The sequence below is a fragment of the Ceratotherium simum genome, chromosome 26 (assembly GCF_057802395.1).
Source record: "Ceratotherium simum simum isolate JZ-2026a chromosome 26, ASM5780239v1, whole genome shotgun sequence".
Lineage (NCBI taxonomy): Eukaryota > Metazoa > Chordata > Mammalia > Perissodactyla > Rhinocerotidae > Ceratotherium > Ceratotherium simum.
The window spans coordinates 40,989,232-41,010,449 of record NC_141925.1 but is presented as its reverse complement, the minus strand read 5'-3'; the positions used below and the strand labels follow the sequence as shown (position 1 = coordinate 41,010,449).

The window sequence follows — 21,218 nt, the reverse complement described above, 5'->3', positions numbered from 1 at the left end:
GAATCCCCACCTTACTAGTCTAGGGGTAGACAGAACAGCCTCCAGTGTAGCATTTGAAATTTCCAGATGTTCACTTCCGCCGCTGCCTTTGTGCCCAGGGCATGGGCATGTCTGCTAGACTCAGCCAAAAGGTGCACCGGCCCAGACTTTGATCCAGGAGGGAATGAGGTGGTGAAGGGGTGATGGAGGGTATGTAAGACTCTGGCAGAGGGTCAGAGGATCAAAACCTAGGGCACCAGTGGAGTGGCACCAATTCCAGTGTCCTGTGCCCAGTGAGAGGGTAGGGCAGGGGCACCAATGTGATTTGGGTCATGGTCTCTACTGTGAGACCTCCCTCTGGTTCCCTGGTCCTCCTGGCAACTCCCTGAGCTCCCCAGTTTCCTTTTGTGCTTTGGTTAGCCAGAGTTGGTTTCTGTTCCTGGTAACTAAGAACTCTGACTGGTAAAGTTGGTTATCATGCCATATTGTCCATTGACCGCACATCTCAGTCAGGCTCGTCTCTCCAGCTAGAATGTAAGCTCCTCATAGGACAGTGTCCTATTCATCTTTTGTTTCTCCACAGCACCCAGCGCTGTGCTGGTTGATTGGCTTGAGTTATGATCGGTATACATGGTTATCAACTTTAGGCATTTTAATCTTACTTCTCATCTAAAATATGCTCAATTCTAATTTTGTATACAATAGTACATTTTTAGTTCTATTATTCCTGCTAGAGGATAAACTGTCTTCTTTTGCTGTTTCTACCGTGTCTAGCACAGTGCCTGACACGTAGAAATGACCAAAATTGGTTGAATAAATGTGTACTAGATCCCCCATTTGAAGATTCCATTGTCATCTCAAACTTCACTTGCCAAAAATGAGTTACTTCCTTCCTCCCTCCCCTGAAACCATCCCATCTCATTGTGGTCAATGTCACGGCCTTTTCCTAGGCTTGTAGACTCTCAGCCTGAGACGTGAAGGATGACGTAAAAGCATAGCTTATTCAGGGACATAGGTCAGACCTGCCTGACTAGACCAGGAGAAGGCTGCATGGAGGGAGCAGTCTGAAAACCAACCTGGCGACTTGGGACTTCTTCTTCAGGTGTGCCCCTTGAACCTGCCTTGCTATTATTTTTCCTCTGTGATTTTGTTCACACTATTTTCTGGAATGCTCTGCCATTCCCTCCCCATGGACCCAAATCCATCTTATTCATCCTTTAAATTTCAATCAAGCAGCTGCTCCTGATGAGGCTCCACGTTCTAGACTATAGTCGTCATTTCTACCATGTTCCTTTCAATCATTTTGCGGTGACTCGCATAACATTTCAGCTTTTTGATGTCTCTTCTGCTTAGGGACTTGATAGTAAGAAACATCACTCACACTTTTTTAAAAATGCTTCACAGCACCCAGTATAAAGTTAAGCTTTTAAATAAATGCTTGTTCAATTGAATGGAGTTCGAACTTGGCAAGCTTTCGGTTGAAGCCACAGCTGCTTTGCATCGAGAAGAGCTTTCCACTGGAGTCAAAGCGACATCTGGTGGCTAGCGGATACAAGGCTACATGCAGGACGCTGGTGTTCGGGCTGGTGAGGCAAAGGTGTCAATGCAGGATGCCCTGGTGACTGGCATGAGAGGGCAGCTGTTGTCTGAAGCCTTTCTGTGTTCAGGGAGACCTGTGTTCTGGGTGACACAGTGTGACAGTGAGGAACACAGACATGCCCCACTGCCTGGGGCTGTTAGGTAATAATAAGAGCAGCAGCGAGTTACGAAACCTCTCTGTGCCTTCGCGTCCTCATCTCTACAGAAGTGTTTGCGACTCTTAGTACAATGAAACTTACTTGAGGAAACCACCTAAAAAATGGTTTGGAAATGTCTCCTTGACAAGTTTCACTCTGGTCGAATATTTTTACCATTGAGGGATTTACAAAATTCATACTCACTGCCCACACGTGGGCAGATAAATAATTCCACTGTGTGAGGTTTACGAGAAATCTCCAGTAATGGTGGTTGGAGGCAGATCTTGCTAGTTTTTCATTTCTAAAGAAAGAGAGAAAGGAAGAGCGACTGGGAATGACCATGGAGGGGCCCAGGCAAAGCCAAGCAGGGCTGGGCCGGCTTTGCATTGTGAAGCTGCATCATCATCTTTGTCCTCAAAATATCTGTGACTAGCAGAGAGCGCTGTTAAATGGGGCACTTCCTGAGGCAACTCCCTCTGCGGTGATGAGGCCTTCTGAAGAACTCTTTTCTTCTGAGCTTTCTCAGCATGTATGGACAGTTTTTGAACTGTAAACTGCAGAATCAAGGCTAGCTTCTGTTTTTTGAAGCATCTGGTGCAAAAGGAGACTCTTTTCATTTCTAAGCAAATCTGTTACAGATGGACAATTCCTCAACAACTAGCCCCGTGCTTGGAATTGATCATATTTTCAGGCTGTAAAGAAGACAAAAGATATATCTGGGTCCTGGTGTCCCTGAATTCTTGGACTGTTGCTTTCATGACCCCAGCTACCCCTGAGCCCAAAGGGAGATCTGTACGAAAGGAAGGAAATGTTCCGGCAGGAAGAGGAATACTTTGGTACCAGCTGAAGTTTTGGCCACAAATCTCAGTGTAGAAATATCTTGTGAACTGGATCAGGCCACATCTAGTTTTTGCATCTATGGTCTAAGCCAGCTAGAAGCAGGCCAAATGGCCTTAATGCCTTTTTTCTCTAGTTCTACAACTTTATCTTGGTCCTACAAAGCTTGCCAGTTGCACAGTGAGGATAGGAAAGGAAAGAGGAAAAACTCATTGAGGTTGAAAGAGAGCGTCTCCCTAACGCTGAGAGTAGCTTTAGTGAGCTACCCATTCCCAGCCTCCTTTTCTCTGGCTTTGCTCTGGTTCACACTGGCTTTCTAAGGAGAGAGGAAGACCTTCCCTCCAGGCTTGGTTGGACTTAGGGCCCCTCGTCAGCCTCCTGGGAGAAGAGAAAGCTTGAAGAAGGCGAATCTAAAGACACGAATCCATTAGGAGGAGGCGTCTAACAGCCGCATCTCCTTTGAACATCTCAGCACATCACATTGGAGGCACCAGGAATGCCCCTAGACTGACCCTTGAGAGGGAGACAGGAGTGGGAAGGGCCTTTAGTACATGTGGAGTGACTGAGTGAGTAAATGAATGAATATCCTTTCCGGATTTACTCTCGAAAACATCATAATTAACATTTGCTCCAAGGAAGTCTAACATAATTTTAGAGAAAATGACATGTGAAGGTTCTTTTGGTTCAAGGTCTAAAATCTATTTTTATTCACCACAGTGGGCTTCTTTAGGAAAGTTGTGAAGGCTTATTTAAGCTTGAGAAAAGGTAAGATTCTGACCAGGCAAAATGGTCACTTTTGATTGTTTTGTTCCATTTGAAAATGTCTGTCTTACCAGAATCACGTAATAGCAGGATGGGGAGATTCTTAAAAGGTACTTAGTCCCGTTGCTAGGAAGTTATCCTACAGGTACACGAGTACCTATACACCGGGGTAAATGTGCAAGGATGTCCATCTGAGCATTGCTGGTAACATAATGAGAATAAAAAAGCCACGAAACAACCAAAATGTCCATCAGCGGTGGTTAAGGAATTATACTACATCTATATATGCAGCTGGTAAAAAGAATTAGGGACAGGTGTGCAAGATGTATCATTAGGTAAATAGAGCAAGATGCAGAACACTATATATAAAATGATCTTATTTGTGAAAGTAAAGAATATTTTAAATATGCTTATAAATGTTTAGCAAAGTTCTAAAAGAACACCCAAGAAACTGGGGCCTATTAAGTTCCCACTTTGCCCTTTCTAACTATTTGAATATCTTTCTATGTGTATGTGTTCTTTATCATTTGAAAAAGTCACTTCATCTTATACGCTGACTGCTGAAGCATCCCCGCCAACTGGTCGTACTGGCTTTCCTTCAACACTTCCAGTGACAGAGAACTCACTACCTCGTAACTATCAGTCAGTGTTTTGACCAAGGCCCCCCAAGACGATAATTAGTTCCTAAGATATGACTTAGGATTCCAGGGAGCTGGATCTATCAGTCCTCTCTTTAGGGTTCTGGAGCTGGATAGCACGCAATTTTGACAGCTAGTTCTTGGTATTTTTTCAGTTAAAAATTTTTTTTTGGAATATGTGAACAGAAACCAATTGGGGGAAGCATGTCTTCTGGCAAGAGCCTGCAAGATACGGAGGCAGAGAATAGAAGACTCTTCAGGACGCCGTTTTCAGGAGAGTATGAAGAATCTGTATAACAAAAGAGCCTTGTTTTCAAGGAACCTGATATGTGGATGGGGGTGGGGAGAGTAACACGCACACTCAGAGTTAGAGAGCATATATGAATACAAGCTTGTTACATACTAGGAAAAAGAAAAACTGGTAAATACCATGTAGAGACAGAAGATGTTGACTGGCTCCCTGGGGAATGTTAGGTGGCGGAACTGGACTTGGTCTGGGTTTTGAGAAGTGGGGAGTGGGGGTAGATGCAGGGCATGGGGGCAGTTGGTGGTGGAAGGGAATGTCATGAACAGAGATGGGGACCCACAGGGACAGTGAGCGTGAAGCAGCCCATCTGGGCGGGTGGAAGGTGTTTGGGGGAACCCTCTTTCCTTTGTAAGGATGATGCCCAGGGGGAGAATCATGCCCCACACAGCATGTCCCAGGGGCCTGCTTGCAGAGACCTGGTGGCCAGTCCTGTGGACTCGCCCGTGGCAGGTCAGCGTGCCTGGGCCCGTGGGTGTATGTTTCCTAAAGATCTCTTTCACCCTAGAGGTCTATGAACTGACAGGATTTTGCTTTTGTACTGTGTGAAACGTGGAAAGTAAAGGCAGGGACTGTTTTGGAATATTCTTTTTATTTATTTATTTATTTATTTTAACATTTTTACTTGTTTATCTATCAAAAGTGAAAAAGCACATAATGAACATGATTTTAAGAATGGCGGATCCCACACTGGGTCTCCTTGTGGGTACTGTGTGGCCGTCACTGTCCAATGCATGGTGAAAAAAGAAACAAACACAAAGAACGAAGATTTTTCACTGAAGAGCACAGTAGGGGAGTAGGGTTCTGCTAGATTACATTCATTTGACATCTATGTGCAATTCTTCAATACATTAGTCTGCATGCCATACCCCCAGCTACTTGGTTTTCAGAAAGATTATCTAACTAGGGTAGTTGAGCCCGAGTTTGCTGTCTCTCTCCTTCTTTCATTTTTTTTTCCTCTCTCTCTCTCTCTTTCTCTCGCTCTCTCACGTGTCCACTGCTCACACACAGCAGCCGGAAATGACACATTGAAGTGAGTCACCAATGCGCCTGTGAGTCACCCAGTAATTGGGGAAAGTTCTGTCCTGCTAGGTCGTGCAGCCCCTTGCACTCCTGCTCCTAAATATATTGGAAAATTTTGAAACCACTCTGTCCCCACTCAAGTCCCTCTCACCCACCACATCCTTTTGGTCCCTAAAGTGGGCTGAAGTTGGATAATCTTGGCAGGGGTCCTAATCCATCAAGTGGAAAGGCAGGAAAAGGAGAGAGTGTTGGGGTTCTGGCAGCCACAAGGTGGCAGTGTGGGCCCCTCATGCTCCCCGCCCCGAGGGGCATGACAGTCAAGTTGGCTGACTCCTGAGATGCAATGACACAGACCACAAAGGAACACTATAAGCAAGTTTAAATAATACATTTTTCTTGATAGTCTTCTTTCTCTCTAACAAGCACACAAGGACAAGGATATGATAAATATTCAAGCACACCCTTGGCATCCCCCCTCCCCACCAGGAGATGGGAGCCAAGAACCAGGCACACATCTCACCTTTCTTCCTGTCTTCCTGCAAAATAAAGTTTGTGGGAAGCAAAAACCTGCTTCTATGAGTAAACAAGTCACCTACACTCCAAAATAATATATGCACACTGTTTCTGGGGAGGGAGACGGCCAGGCGAGGGTGTGTCTCTGCACTGAGCCAGCAGTTGCTCTGCGAGTCCCCACCGCCTCTGAGCTGGGGAAGGACGGCCCTGGACATGAAAGTGTGTCTCTCCCATTGGCCTTCTTTGGCCTGCTGCCAGCCTCAGCAGCGGCAGACAGTGCAAGAATGACGGCCATGTGACTGGAACACAAATAGTCTCTACCAGGCACACAAAAGCTCCTGTAAGCCTTGCAGTGCCACCCTGCCAGGGTCTCAATGGGGTCCGGGAAGACCTGGATAGGCAGAGCCATGAGCAGAAGCAGCTGCACAAGTGATTCTGCGAGTTTTACAGTCTGGTTTGGAGACCTTTAGGGAGTTGTGCTTTGGAGGTCTCTCCTGGGGTCTCCACACGGTGAGTGTTTTTCTTGAAGGTCCTCTTTCCCACTCCTGGGAGAGGCTGAGGTCTGGGAGGCAGATTGAAAAGATTTACCATTTATAAAAAAGCAAATGTCTTCTCTTTCTCCAAAAATATTAATTAAAATAAATTTTTTTTTCTCCAGAGTTTCTTCTTTTCTAATACATCTGCAGTTCTGTCCAAGATGAGGCCTTCTTTTCCCACGGTCAGGGTTCCATCACTTGGCCCATGAAAAGGACTGTTCCTGAGGATGGAAGAATCATGGTAGATGAGAATTGGAAGGAACAGCACAGCTCACCAAGCTCGATGTTTACGGGTGAGCTGAGATGCGAGATGTCTGGAGTCCCAGCTGCCTTAGCGACTAAGCTGGGACTGGGGTCCTGGCATGGTGCTCTGTCTATGATAGAGCGCTGCCTCTGGGGAGAGGAAGGGGAGCCGAGTCATGGATTCCTTGCCTGGAGTCCTCCTGGGGTTAGAGGGGGTGTCTATCCCTGTCCGGACTGGTGCCCAGGGCAAGGAGATTTGGGGGGAGGGCGGTGGAGCATCACGGGTCTCCAGCTCACCTGTGGGGTTGTGCCGCACCACAAAGAGGAAGGGTCTGTCCATGATGATCTCCTCAGGGGCCATTCTGGCTGAGACTACAAAGGCTGGAAGAGAAGGGACAACGTCTTAGAACAGAGGGACGTTGGCACTGGGGCCTGGATGGATCACAAGTGATCATGACACCAGCCTTCGTCTGGCAGCAGCCCTGGGGCAGTTTTTAGGAGGCTCAGTGGCTCTCCTGAAGATGAGCCTTAAAAATTTAGGGGAGTCCACGGAGGCCCGGTTTCCTCAGGAGTCTGGTCTCACTCACAAACATAGGTTTATCTAAACCCTTTTAGGCATGTTGATAGCAGGTTCCTGAAGTTGACTAGCCTGTGAGAACGACCTGGGCTTGCCCTTGAGGGGCCTTTTCACGTCCATCCTGGAAGCCTTGGGCTGAGCCTCGAGGGGCCCCATCTGAGCCTGACTCACCTGTAGAGGAGGACGCCACCGTGCCGCTCTCGGTCACCTTGATCTTCACTTTTTGCAGGGCCTGCGATACGTAGAGAAGCTCTTGATCTGAAACAACGGCGGATACAAGAGTAGATCAGCCGTGATTCTCCAGAAAAAGCTCCTCTGTCCTCTTCGGAGCCCCACAGTCCACCAGTATAAGGAAGTGAAAGGACAGTCTGTTACCTGAAAGTCTCGTGAAGTCCGCCTGGTTTGGCCTAAACATGTCGGTCATCCCCAAATTCTCCAGGGGCCTCCTGAGGTCAACTTCACTCTCCAGGGAGAACCTGTGGGCAGGAGCAGGAGGCAGCGCAAGCTCAGGGCACCTCTCCCAGCCCATACCAGCTATCCCCCGGCAGCCTGACAGGGTGGGGACTGGGATGAAAGTGGAAGAGGGTGGCTTGCCGTTTCAGATCTGTTTGCAAGGTGTCTCTCGCTGCTGGAGGTTTCTAATATTAATGAACATTCTTTTGCAATATCCCCACCCCTTGAACCTATGACTAATTATATTCCTCAAATAAGGCAGTAGTTGCAGCATAATTTTATCCAGTCTGGCTGGGGGGTGGGGGGCAAAGGCAAATTCTCCTGCAAGGATATTTGAACAAAAATCTGGTCTATAGACTCTGTTTCTGAGAGCTAACGCTGAAGAGGACTCAAACAGCGAGGCTTTGGGGCTCTCTGCTTCCCATCAGGGCATGACTAATTACCTCGATGTTTGAGAGAGAGAGAGGGTGCTAACCCACTAAATTCTCCTCTTTCCCAGAGCCTGGCATTATAGCATCTGGAAATTTGGGGTAAGTGTGGTGGGAGGCTTCCCTATAAATCTGGAATTACTCAGCCCCAGCCTAGTCCACCCTCTTTGCCTCTGCAGAAGGATTTAAAAATCTGCTTTGTTGGAAGCCCAGCTAGAAGCTGCTCCATCTGCAGACGTGAGTCCTATTGTCTCTATTGTTTGGATGTTGACTTGAGGAGGTGGGGGTGGGAGTGGAGAGCGTTCCATTCGTAAAAGGGTGTAGACCGGTTTAGCCACTTCCATCATTTCTCTGGCTCTTCTTTTGGTGGCTTTTGCTGCATATTCTGAGGGTGGGAAATGTGGGGGCATGGTCTGGAAAAGCCCCCACCTTCCTTCCAGCAGAAACAGGAGGAGGGTTGATGAGAGGGATCGTAATCAAACCCAGGCCAGGGTATTTTCTGTCAGCCTCCCACACATGTCCCTGCCCTGTATACGTCACGTTTGGGAAACTCAACATGGGGGTGGTCTATTCAGGGGAGAGGGGAGAGAGAGATGGAGGCAAGAGTGGCAAGAGCAAGGGGTGGCTTACTTGGGCAGAACCAGGAGGCGGACCACTCTGGTCATATTCCCTTTCCACTGGCTGATGAGCTGGGCATCCAGAATGTTGGTGAGGGCAGAGAGAGGCACCTCTTTTTCATAGGGAGCAGCAATGAACATGCTGAGGGTGTCCCCGTGGTAGGGCAATTCCAGGATGTCGTAGTAATGGCCATCAGGGGTGGAAAACTCAGCTGTGAAGATCCAAAGATGGTGCATTGCGAATGGCTCCAGCTCTTGTTGATTCTCACCCAGCACTGGGTTTTCAACTAGTCCCGTCCCCTCCACTCTTTCTGGAAGCCAGCTGTTCATCCTGGCTTTTGAGGCTCCCCCATCCACCACTCCTCTATTCAATGTTTTTATTCCCATTTCTTTTCTGCCGATTCACAATGTCTTCTTGTTTCTCTGTCTCTTTCTGTCCTTTACCTTCTCTCCCCTCTCCCCCACTCCCAGCCACTAATTAATTCCAATCCTCATCTCCTTAATCTCAACTTCCACACAGCCCTTCCCCTAGCAGGGTTTGTGGACCCCAGGTCATCATACTAGAAACACCTGAGGAGGAGAGACAGGGGTCAGGTGGTCAAATGTGAGCCTGAGGGAATTTCTGGATTTCAGCTTCATCTTTCATGGGCTGCATGCAACTTTATGCTGCTCCAGCTGTCCCAGAGTCTCCTACTTGGGAAGTTCTGTCAAAGCTGGGGTGTGTTCTAGGGTTTCCCTCCCTGAGAGGGGAACATCCTGGGGATGAGGTGCAGTAGTTGTGAGTCTTGGGGAAGGGGTCTTGCACTTACCGTAGTTGAACTTGTTGGTCTGAGCCATCATGGACACAGAGACGGTGCTGCCGTCGGACTTGTGGAAAAGGCCGTGGTGGGTGCCCGACTCTGGGAAGGGCGTCTTCCACTGGCCGTTGAAGTAGAGGGCATTCACCAGCACCAGGCGCGTCAGCTGGTCCACGGCCCCTTTGCCAAGTAAGTCACTGATCATGCCTATGGGAAAGCCAGGTGATCAGGAGGCTAGATACTTTTTAATCCCCTAGATGGTTCCCTTCAGCTCCCAGTCCTCAAATGGATATGTGTCTGTTGAAGGGATCCAGTTGGAAGACAGACTAGTGGTTGCGTGAACCAATCGATCTGCTTTCAACCTGTTCCATCTTCCTAAGAGTCTCAGAAAGCCTTCCAGCTCAGCATACTTTCTTGGCCCTGGGATCTTGTCCAGGATCAGACCCAGAAACTTCAATCTTCTGTTCCTTTGTTCCCTAAACTGTAAGTCTTGAAGGATTGTGTGTGCTCCTTGTCATAGTTACTACTGTTATAAAACCTCACAACACTTTTTAGGGGTGTCTTTAGAGTTGGCTCATGAGAAGGCCTAATTATGAAAAACATGACAGTTGGATTCTTAAAGCGCTTGACCTTCTGTCTGCAGAAAAGAGAATGCTGAAGGGGAGAGCCTGGGATTCGTAGAATTTGTGTTTACGTCCCCTTTCTCGGCAGGCCCTTGGGACGGGCCTGCTTTCCCTGCCTGCTCACCTTTTGTGTGTTTCTTCACCCAGTCATTGACGATGAACCTGGCTCTCTCCACCTCTGAAAAGTCCACCTGCTTGACTGTGGTCTGGAACAGCCTAAAGAAGTGGGGCATGAAGCCCTGGACCAGCTTCAGATCCCGCTGGACGAAGATGGCGTCGGCGGTGCTGATCTCGTCCTTGTTCCATGGGCCCATGAGTTCCTTGTACAGTTGGCGGAGGGCAGGGGCCATGCCCTTCTCTGTGCCAAAACGGGGAGGAAAAGACACATTAAGCTCGTGTTGAGCCAAGGGCTCCCAGCCGGGATAACTTCCCCCATGAGAGGCCCAACCCTCCCACATGGATGGGACTCTTCCGCTCCCTCAGGGGTTTCTGGAGGGAGATTTCATTCCAAACCTTAATCTCTTCTGCTTTTCCCTCTTTTCCTCAAAACTCTCAGGTCCTAACCCTTTCTTTGGATTAGAATATTTTTCTCTGTTTATAAGTTATGAATCCTAAACTTTTTCTTATAGTAATAATAGGTATGCTAAGGATTTCACATGCATAAATCTATTTAATCCTTCCAGCTGCCCTTGTGGTAGGTACTTTGATTGTCCCCACTTTGTAGCTGAGGAGACTGAGGTTCAGAGGAGCTAAGGTTACACAGTTAATAAGTGGTGAGGCAAGGCTGTGTTACACCACATCCATTGGCCTGTATACCTCGTGACTGGTCAGGAGCCCAGTGACATGGGGTGTGGTGGGGAGGAGATGTAGCGGTCTCTGAGGCATGGTGGTACAGGAGTTGGCTCGGCTAAGCTGGAGTCAGCCTTTCCCCTGCCTCTGGTTGGTTACACCCCTGTCCTGTAAGTCTGACCGCCTCCCACTCTGCCCTGTCTCTCACCTTCAAGCTTGAATTGCATTGCTGCTTGGATCTGCTGCCGGGTTTCTCCTCCCGTTGTCAGCTGCAACATAGCCAGCACCGAGGCCACCCCATAGGGCGAGAAGACCACATTGCGGTCCTTGGAGGCCTGTACCACCTGCTGAAACACCTTCACTCCGAAGTCTGTGGCCAGTTGGGCTACCTGGGACTGGCGATTGTACAAGGCGGACCCCTCACCAAAGATGAGGGTTAGGCCCAGGGCTAGGCAGGCAAAGACTGGAGACATCCCCATCCTGGAGCAAGTGAAAAAGGAACTCGTGAGGGAATAGTTCTGGAAGACTGGTGAGTGGGGAGGGGAGACGGTGCTCCAGCCACGGGCCAGGCTCCCCTGCTGCTGGCGGGTGATAAATGAACTCGAGGACAAGATTCAGTAAGAAACCACGATGGGTTCAGATTCTGAGCCTTTTCCCCTCTGTCTCAGCCCCAGGGCATCTTAAGCCCGTTGTCACCTGTGGGAATCTTGGAAACTGCTGGCACCACCCTCCTGTACATCTCCCTTCCCCTCCAGGAGGCTGAAAGGCTAAATTATAATAACATCTCTGGTTTGCATGATGCTTAAATTCTCTTATAATGCTTTCACAACTGTTGTTTCATTCAAGTTAGCAGGCCTGAAAAACCCCTTTCCTGAGGCGGGAAAGCGGGGAGCATCTTGATGGAGAGGGACGGGACAGTCGAGGCCCTTGTTTGCGGTGGCGGGGTTGTTGGTGGGGCCTGACCTCCTTCCTGGCTCCCCTCTGATCATTCCTAAGGCCGGGACAACTCGAGGCAGCAGGTCTCCAGTAGGGGTGGGGAAACAGAGGAAAAGTGGGGATCTAGGGTGGAGGAGATGCTGGGGAGAGGTGCTCTCCACCTTAACCTGAGCCAAGAGGTGGAGAGAGTTTGCTCTTCTCTTACCTGAAGTTCTCAAGGTGCCTTGTGACTGGAGGTCTGTCCTGCTGCTGGGACGATTGTGGCGATCTGGCTGCTGGAGGAGTAGCTGTGCCTCCCGACAGTGCTCTGGGGCCTGCAGCTAGGCGCAGCTGTGCTCCTCAGGAGGCTGCAGCCTCCTTTTATACCAGATGTGAGCAGGAAATAGATGAACTCATGGTTCAGCCCCACCCACTTTCTGGCTCTAGAAGTCTGAACAGCCAGCCGGGCCCCTCAGCACCTCCCTCCCTCCGCAGACTTGCTGTGGCGTGTGTGTGCGTGCTGCTCTGTGTGTACGTGTGAGAGGGCTCAGGGACAATTGGGCAAACCCCCATTGTCTTCGCCCAGGGGCCTTCCCTGATTTCACCGCCCTCTGCCTGTGTCCCTCTCTGTTATGCCAGCTTGACCCCCGGCAGCGCCAGACGGCCAAAAATGCCCAATGTCTGGAATTACCTTCCCCAGTGCTCAGCTTGGGGAAGAACAGTTCACATTTTCTCCTTTTCCTTTGAGGAAACAGATCACCACAGAGTTATCAAAGACGCGAACGATCTTGTGGACTTTTTTCCGCCAGCGCTGTCTATCCTGTGTGACAGCCACCCTGCGAAGAACACCCCTCCCTCCTCTTGGCCGTGTCCCAGCAGCCAGAGGACAGGGAGCGTGCCATGTGGGCGTCTGGGTTAGACTGTCTAGGACATGATCCTGGCAGAGGACTCCCTTCCGTCTTTCCCTCTTCCCTGCCGAGTGCCTGCCAGTCCTCAGGTGATGCAGGGCTGACTCCCTGACGTGTCCAGACTCTTGAGGTGCCCCCAGGCCTCTGTTTTGTGTCAACAGCCCTGTCTGGCTGGGGTTTGAGGTGTGCTGGCTGGGGTGGTGGAGGCTGAAAGGGACTGGGGTTACCAGGGCAAAGCTTTGGCAAGCAATCGGAGGCCCATGTGTAAGTTGCATTTTTTTGAGCTGCAAGCTGTGATGGGGAGAACTATGCCTTATCCTTTTCCTCCGGACACAGGTACTTGGAGGGCTGGAGCAGCGGGATAGGGATAGAAGTGAGGGCCTCAGTTCGTGGCGGATTTGTGGGATATGCTTCTAGGGCATTGGTTAGGGGGGAAGAATGACCCAAGAATTCTATAGAGGGTGGAAATCAGCTAGAGGTGAGTGCGTAGGACCAGTCTAGTGCATTTCGGGGCTTGGTGAGCTCGGGCACCCTTGGCCTTGAGGCCAGGATGTTGTGGACCGAGGGGTGACTGGGGTGGTGCCAGAGGAGTCCTGCAGTGGTGGAGCGGGGGAGATGGTGCACTTGACCTGGGGGTCCACACACTGTCACGCTCTGTGTCGGTGGTGGGGGGGCTAGGCTGGGAGTATCCATGGAGACGGCCGAGGGCAGAGTCACAGGATGTTTAAGTGGGTGGAAGTGTCGGGATATTTGTTTTGGATATTTTCAGTAAACAGATACCAAGGGCAACCACAGCTGGATGGCTGTCCCGATTTTTCTCTGCCTCTGCCTTTGTTTTCTCGGTTGCCCCTGGGAGTCAGGTGGGGATGCGGGGTGGCAGGGAAAGAGGGGGAGACCTGGGTTGGAAAGTTAAGATCACCGACCCTGATGGGGGTAAGTCACTGTTCCCATGTGACTCTTCTTGTTTATGTCCTTTTCCCTTTCCTAGTTGTGGTTTGGAGTCCCTGAGAATGTTAGCTGTGGGGAGGAGGCGCTGACCCTGACCTGTCTCAGGCGGACAGGACCGAGTGCAGCCCCCAACCATCTCCTACGCCCAGAAATCCCCCAGTGCCTTGCGCGCCACCCTTGGGAGTCAGAAGGGGATAGGAACCTGGGAGTCCAGGTTGGGAGTGCCCAGCCCCGAGTTGGAAAAGCAGCGGGTGGAGATGTGGCCAGAATCGACTCCCTCGAGGCGCCCTGCTGCGGACCTCTCCAGTCACTTCAGCGGAGCCTCCTTCCCTTCCTCCACGGCTATTCCAGGAGCCGCTGTCCCTCTCCTTGCCAGGCCTCAGCTGTAAAAGCCCCTGCTGTTTTCTCTGGATGTCCTGGGCCCTGCCAGGGCGGTGACCAATTCCATCCCCGCTCCTGGACCTCATGGATGATCCTGAGGCCGTTCCAGAAAGGACGCTCAGTTCCCGGGCACAGGAGGGCTCTGTGTCCTGTTGGGGAGAGGGAGGTGTGCTTTACTTTGGAAACAGAAGGGCTGACTTACCAAGGGGTCTTTTCCCAAACTGGAGGGGACCTGTAGGCATCTGGTGGGTGTGTATTAGACACTGAGGCACAGCCTAGTGTAACTGGGGCCTTCACTGGGGTTTCTGACTCTCCCTCTGACTTTCTGATGAGCTGGGGCCACTAGATGATCAAAACTCAGACTTGACTGCGGCCCCTGCCCCTCCTTTCCGTGAAATGGCCTTGCCTCCACCTTGTCTGCCCTCTGGAGACCTCCCACACACCAGGGTGCAGGCCGATGGCCTGCTGCCCTCCAGCAGACCTCCTGTAACACCCTTCTCAGAAGCTGGCCTGACTCAGGGGCTGTCACTTTCCCTCCTTCCCCTGAACCCCAAACTAACAGCCTTGACCCAATCACCTCTTTCAAGCCTGGGCTCTTTTGTAAGGGGTCAAATGGACAGAAAGAGAAAAGTCCCTGGTGTTGAAATAGCTGGATCTCTGATTCTGGGAGCGTCAGAGATAAGAGGATGAGTTACAGGGCTGTGGATTTCTGGGGGAAGTTCCAGTTGGAGCCAACTGGGAAAGATGTTTCCATCTGCCCCTCCGCAGGTGGTTCGTGACTAGACAGACTCACGCTTTCCGTGACTGTCCCCCACCCCTGCCTGCAGCCCCGTAACCCTGGTTCCTTTTGGGTCTCGGCGTGGCCTCCAGCCCTTCACTTCCTGCCCTCCAGCTGCCCTCTTGCCCTCTGCTCTTCCTCCTTGCTTCTCCGTTGCTCTCCAGCAACAGCCACCGCTCTCTGTTTCACTCTCCCTTTCTCTGCGACTCCCTCCTCTGGATCTCTTCTGTGCAGCCCTCGGTCTCCCGGGTCATCTCACACTCCTTCCCTGCCGCTCGCTAGTCGTGGCCACGTGAGCTCTTTCCCTGTTTTCTCATTCTCTCTCTTTTCCGCTCTCTATGACTCAATCCCTCTTTCCCTCTCCTCTCTTCTTCCAGAAACCCTTTTACAGTCAAATGCTCTGCTCCAAGGCTTCCTGTGGGAAGAGAGTGCCGCCTGCTATCAGTTACACAGGCTCCTGGAATGTTGGAGCAGGCCTCTTGATTCTGGGTGATTTCACTGGGAGAGCCGGGGGTGGGAGAAGGACAGGGTCCTGCTCACTCACAGCACTATTTCTGGCCTGGTTACTCTCCAAACAACACAACACCAAAAATAGCCTGTGTTTGGGCTGGGCGGGCTCTGTCCCTCTCAGGAGTGAGCTGGGGAGAGTGTTCTGAGTTGTAGCCTCCTCTTGTTTAAGATCATGGCTCTGGGACAGCCTGCGCAGGGTCCTTCCTCACATGGCGCCATCCTGACTTCCCCCTCCTCTGCCTCCATAACCCCTCTCTTCTGCCTTCTCCAGCCCTCGCCAGCCATCTCTCCTTCAACTCCTGTAACACTAAAACCTGCATCCCCCGACGTAGCCCGCTTGTCCACAGTGGCTTTTTTCTGCAATTATATCATAGAGTTTCAGAGCAGAAAGGCTCTAAGAACCATTTAATCCAGTCCTTTGAATTTGCAGGTGAGGGCCCTGAGGTCCAGAGAGGCTACGTGATGTGTCTGAGGACACACGGTGACATACCATAAATGGGAGAACAGTGCTCATTAGAGCAGACAGACCAGCCTGGTCAGGGGTCTGACACGCAGCTGGTTATGTGTCTTTAGGCAAAACGTAACCTTCGTGAGCCCCAGTGTTATTTTTAGATAGGAATTTACAGATAGGTAGATGATGGTTTCCATCCTTCAGGGTTGTTGTGAGGATTAAATGAAATATTGTCTGTAAATGTCTGGCATATTCTAGGCTCTCACTAAATGGCAGCCACTCTTGGTTGGGGCAAAGCCAGGAGAGGAACCCAGACAGTCCCAGAATGGACCCCACCGACATTCGATATGTGTCTTGATCCCTCGAGCATACCAGGAAGCAGGGGGTTTGTTTTACTTGACCTGCTCTTCAGTCTCAGCCCTCTTGACCCATTCTCGGCCACTCACCTCCCCTAGCTCTTGTTGATTCCCCTATAAAACCTCATCACACTTGAACCACTTTTATGCACATCCCTTGTCTTAGTCATTTCTGTACTTATGCTTAAACTTAGTGGGCCATCCAGCACCATGTCTCATTTACCCTTATTTCCCAGGGGGAGATAAGGGGATGGTATCCCCTCGGGAGGCCTTTCATAATGTCAGAGTTCAATGAGCACCGAAGACCCGCATGGCGCCCAGGCAAGAATGAGCCTCCTCTATTGGAGGAAAGAGGCAGAGGGAGCGAATGTGGCCCAGTGTGGCCACAAGGGGAAGTCTGATGGTCAGGGAAGGGTGGAGTGTGCGATTTCTGGGGTAGATGTGACCACAGAGCCTGATGGTGTCAGCCAGAATGAGGCGGCACAGGCCTGCAGGGCACCCCCGGGGCACGCTGTCTGGATTCTCTTTCTCCTTCCACTTCTCTTTACCCGCGTATGTGGTCCACTTCTCTTTACCCGCGTATGTGGATTGTCTAACTCTGATTCACTTCTTTCCTCTTTAGCAGAACTTGTTCCTCATTCTCTACATTCCTGAATCTCCCTTTATAACTTTCTCTGGACACATCCTGTTTTATTTTACCCTGGTAGTTCTGTGAATCTTGCCTTCCCCAGGATGGCCAAATATTTATTGACCATCAACGCCCAGTGGTGTGATTCAGAGAAATACAAACTTCTCCCTTCCCTGAAGGAACGAACACACTGAGACAGAAGATTAACGTACATGCAATAATTAGATAAAAACATAAAACTGTCTGTATGCTAAGTTGTAAGACTTCAGCTACTGGGGTATTGGCTCGAACGTGGAAGGAAGGCTTCCTGGAGAAAGAGGGACCGGTGCTAGGTTAGGAGGGAGAGGCAGAGAAACAGGGCATATAGATGGGGTGGGTCAGGGAGGCACAGAGCCCTGTAGGGGAAGGGACTAAAACGCTCCCATCCTCTTTCCACATGTCTTCATCTCCAGGGAGCCATCTTTTCCCTTTCTGCCTGAAGCAGCCCGTCTCTGTCCTGCTCTCCTTGTGGGCTTTCGGGTTATAGGTCTCTGCTCTTTCTGTGTCCTGCTCCCATCTCCTTGAAATAGATGTTCTTGTTCTAGGCTGCATCCGGGCTCTGGACATGACTGTTTTACTGAGCAGATTCCCAGAGAGACAATGGGGAACATGTGGGTGGCGGAGGACCCAGGGACACAGCAGCGTGGGTGATATAGCATAGATGGAATTTGCTGCTGGAGAGCCAAGGACGTCCCGAGTCACTGGCCATTCCTTCTGCCTTATTCCTTGCTGTATGGAAGCAGACCCTCTCTGCATGTCTTCATCTGAGTCACCCTGAGGTAGCTGGGCTGCCTCAGTGGCTTGGCGAGCAGTAACGCGGTCGGGCTGCTGGCTTGCTTGGATCGACGGGGGCCCAGAACCCTTCCTGCCCTCGTGGAGTTTTTTGGCTGTCAGGGCTGGGGAGAGTGGGCGCAGTGTGTGAAGGAGAGGGAGCAGACCTCCTGGTCACGGAGGTCCTGGGGACGGCTGCCTTCCCCTTGTCCTCCAGCACAGCTGTTCATCGAGCAGCTTCTGTGGATTTCTTCCAGGGTGGGTTAGATGTGACATTCACAGACGTCGAGGGTGAGCACTGTCATGTCTCCAAGGAGCCTACAATGTGGTCACTGTCCTGAGCAGCACCCTCTACCCCTGTGCAGGCTGGAGGCCACACGGAAGGAGTTTCCCCACACCCACCTCCTCATCCGCTGTTTCTCACACCCATTCCCTTCTCCAGAGCGCCCTGATCCTCCTTGCCACTGCTCCCAACCCTTACGTCCCCTCGGAGCCCTGCGTTCCTTCTCCAGATCCCCACTGCTGCCTCCTTCTCCTAACCTCAGCGAGCCCACCCTGGTTAGGAAAGGCAGCCCGAGGAGACCCACCACCACCAGGAGATTCCTTCCCTCCCTGTGAAGTGTTCAGTCAGACTTGCTTCCTGACCCAGGCGTGTGTGCTCTCGACACAGGATTCCTTGATGGTCACCACTGTGACCAGGCAGTCCTGGCTCCAATTATCCGGGTGGTCGTGAGCAAATCATTTTCCCTTCCTAGAGCCTCAGTCTCCTCAGACACCACGGGTCCCAACGAGATGCTTTCCTTAGAAGGAGGCAGCTGCGGCCCGAGGACTAGCAGGAAACTCCGGGCAACTTCTTTCACTCCCCAGAGCCTCGGTTTTCTCTTCTGCAAAGTGGGAAGAATGATGCCACTTCTATAACAGCGTTGTTAGGATTAAAAAGATGGCATGAATGAAATGACCAATTGCATCTATCCATAGAAAGCGAGTGAGCATAGGTTTCCGTTGACTTTAAAAGTGGCATCTTTTTGTTTCTTGTGTGTCCTCTGTGGTTTCCCCTGGGTTCTTGAGGGTAGAGACAGGGACTGGTGCTAGAAGGGGGTTAGCTAATCAGGTCCTCAGGTAAGGAACCCCAGAGGCTCAGCAGATACAGCTGGGCAAGGCCCCCACTGGGGCAAGGAAGGCCACCAAGGGCTTTGGCCCACGTCTGGCGCTGGCAGGGCAAGACAAGGCTTCCTGTGGATGCCTGGCAAAGACATTATTACCCAGTCACGAACTTCGATCTAAAGCAGATGCTCCAGGCTGCCTGCTGTGCCTCCTATTCCCAGGACCCAGAATGATAGCATGCCCTCCTCCTGAGTTCCAAGCCTGGGGGGCCTTGCTGTGCCCCCCCCCAATCTGTGTCAGGAACTAATAGGGCTGTGTGAGTAAGGGCTGATGCACGCAGAGCAAGTAACTGTTATTCACATCACAGCTCTGCCTTTGGGGGTCTGGGGCTATTGGGGTGAGGGGAGCTGAGGTGGCAGATATGAGGCAGTTCAGACCTGACAATGGGCTCTGAGGCCCCTTTTGCTCTGGGGCTGGCAGGGCAGGCTGACCTGGGGTGCATTTAACACCCCAGGAATCAGACTTTGGCTCTTTCTTGGAACTGGCGTGTGGGCTAGGGTCTAGGACAGGAGAGGGGAGGCATGAGCCACCCCCCTCCGCACCTTCCCTTTCTCCCCACCTCGCACAACCCCACAGGAAGTGCCATGGGCAGGGGAGTTGGGACAGGATGGGCAGTCCTACCGAAGACACTCCCTGCCAACACACTCCCTTCCCCCGCCCTGTGACCATATTGGAGATTGGCCTCAATCCTGGCCTGTCTGTCTGGGCCCCTTGCCTTCCTTAGAGCCAGGAGTGTCTTGCATCAAATGAGTAACTGGTTTGGGAGTGTGAAGTCCAAGGTTGTAGGGTGTGTCCCCATCCGTGTGGAACCTCCTCACTTGTCCACTCCAGGCTTGCTCCCTGGGCCTACACTGCCCACTGCAGGGGGCAGGACTTGCCCGCGCATGGTGGACACATAGCCCATGGTGGACACACCACCCATAGTGGACACACTCAGGCCTCACAGAGAAGACCCTGAGGTCCTGACCAAGGAGGAGCGTCAGCTTCCCCTTCCTGCTTCACGCTTTGCTATCCACAGCCCCTGTCTTCTCCACGAATGGCCGAAGTCCTGGCCAGTGGCCAGCCCTGTCTGGACAGGAGGAAACAGGAATGTGAGGAATGGCGGTGGCAGGAGTAATGCAGAACACTGAGTCCTCAAGACAAAAATTCCACCGGAAAGAAAACAATGTGCAGGGGACAGACTCACACTCCAGGGAGCAAGGGGGCAAGGAATGAGACAGGGCCTTCCTGCCCCAAGCAGGTAAACAACCCCCAGCCTGGGGAAGCCCCACCATGACCTGTCTTCCAGGTATGGATGCTGGAGTGGAAGGCTGGAGGTCTGGGGCCTGCTTTGGAACAACTGGAAGATATGGTCCCCTGCCCCCTATCTGGCCTTCCAAGGCAGATGAGCTCCTACGGGGGGACAACAGGGTCCCCTGCCAAGGTCAGGGGGAACACAGGGAGGCCAAGAGCAGAGCTGAAGGAGCATCTGGCAAAGAAGCCCAGCTATGCTGAGGCTGGGATAGCCACAGCCCCTAAATGGCCAGTTGGCTGCTGGAAACCAAGAAAGACAACTCTCAGTTCTAGGGCAGGATGGCAGAAGCTGGAGCCTGCGAGAGCTCCCTTAGGGATGAAGGAGGTCAGGCCAGGTCGGAGTGGCCTGCCCGGGGCTCCCCATTGTGTATAGTGCCAGAGGGGGAAGTCCCTTCCTCTTTCAGGGCCCAGACCTGGCCAGCATTTAGGAAGAGCAAGAATGAGGCAAATCCCAGACCTGGAGGAGAAGCCTGCCTCTGGCAAGGACAGAAAGAAACACCCCCAAGAGGGCTGCAGTGCCCCTAGGATCCCCATCCCAGCTTCCCGTGCTGGTAAGGCTGGAGGAAGGATTGAGGCCGAGGGTCTGGATTTGTGGCTACCCCTGTTAGTTTATTTAGGTGGTTTCTGATCTGCGAATCCATTCATTTCTAAGGTGTTAAGTCTGCATGCCTTTTTGTTAGAATTTAAGGAAAAGCTCCATTCCCCAAAACGGAGCAGTAATGTTGGCAAAGGTGTGCGGGGCAGCTGCTGTCTGCCAGGCTGAGTTTGACACTCCCGGCCTAGGTCATTCTCGTAAGGCTCCGAGACAGGCGTGGTGCTATCCCCATTCTACTGATGAGGAAACTGATACACAGATGTGTGGGGTCTCTTGCTCAGGGTCACCAAGCTAATGAGAGGAGCTGGCTCCAGTGCCCCCAGTTCTTAGCCAGCCTCTATTGTGTTTTAGTGCCTCAGCTGTCTCCTACTTGCCCCCTTGCATGCCTGTCCCCTAGCCCCCCAGCCCAGGACAGGTCCAGGCTCCTCCCTCACTGTGTGTCCCACTGCTCCCCTGCCCGTCCTTGACCCCTCCCTTCAGAACTCCTCTGATCCAGGTCTTATCCCCTCCGTCCCCCCAAATCTGCTGCTAAGCAAGGAGCTGATTCCAACTGGGGTGCTAACCATTGCCTGTTTTAAACCCTCCCGAGTCATACTTGCTTTGGGATTGTGACGTTCTCTGACGCG

General features: G+C 51.6%; 1 protein-coding gene across 2 annotated transcripts; it reads right to left on the bottom strand.

The window, feature by feature from the left end:
- Window positions 1–6,424: 6,424 nt before the first annotated feature.
- Window positions 6,425–11,334, bottom strand: SERPINE1 (serpin family E member 1). 2 transcript variants are annotated; one of them, XM_004442158.3, is made up of 8 exons: window positions 11,064–11,334; window positions 10,191–10,424; window positions 9,456–9,650; window positions 8,660–8,858; window positions 7,524–7,624; window positions 7,320–7,406; window positions 6,869–6,952; window positions 6,425–6,549 (listed from the first exon to the last, which is right to left on the bottom strand). In XM_004442158.3, the coding sequence occupies exons 1-8, from the start codon at window positions 11,332–11,334 to the stop codon at window positions 6,512–6,514; spliced, it is 1,209 nt and encodes a 402-aa protein (XP_004442215.2). In that variant the 3' UTR covers window positions 6,425–6,511. The 2 variants fall into 2 exon arrangements, with proteins under 2 accessions (XP_004442215.2, XP_087273806.1); XM_087417680.1 differs by lacking the exon at window positions 7,320–7,406 and having other exon boundaries at window positions 6,523–6,549; window positions 6,869–6,903.
- Window positions 11,335–21,218: the final 9,884 nt, after the last annotated feature.

Excerpts from the sequence above, each read along its gene's own strand:
- SERPINE1 (XM_004442158.3), bottom strand. The coding sequence starts at position 11,334 with ATGGGGATGTCTCCAGTCTTTGCCTGCCTAGCCCTGGGCCTAACCCTC. Across the intron at positions 8,859-9,455 it reads GACCAACAAGTTCAACTACG|CTGAGTTTTCCACCCCTGAT; the intron begins GTAAGTGCAAGA and ends GGATCTTCACAG. Across the intron at positions 7,625-8,659 it reads CGCCTCCTGGTTCTGCCCAA|GTTCTCCCTGGAGAGTGAAG; the intron begins GTAAGCCACCCC and ends TCCTGCCCACAG.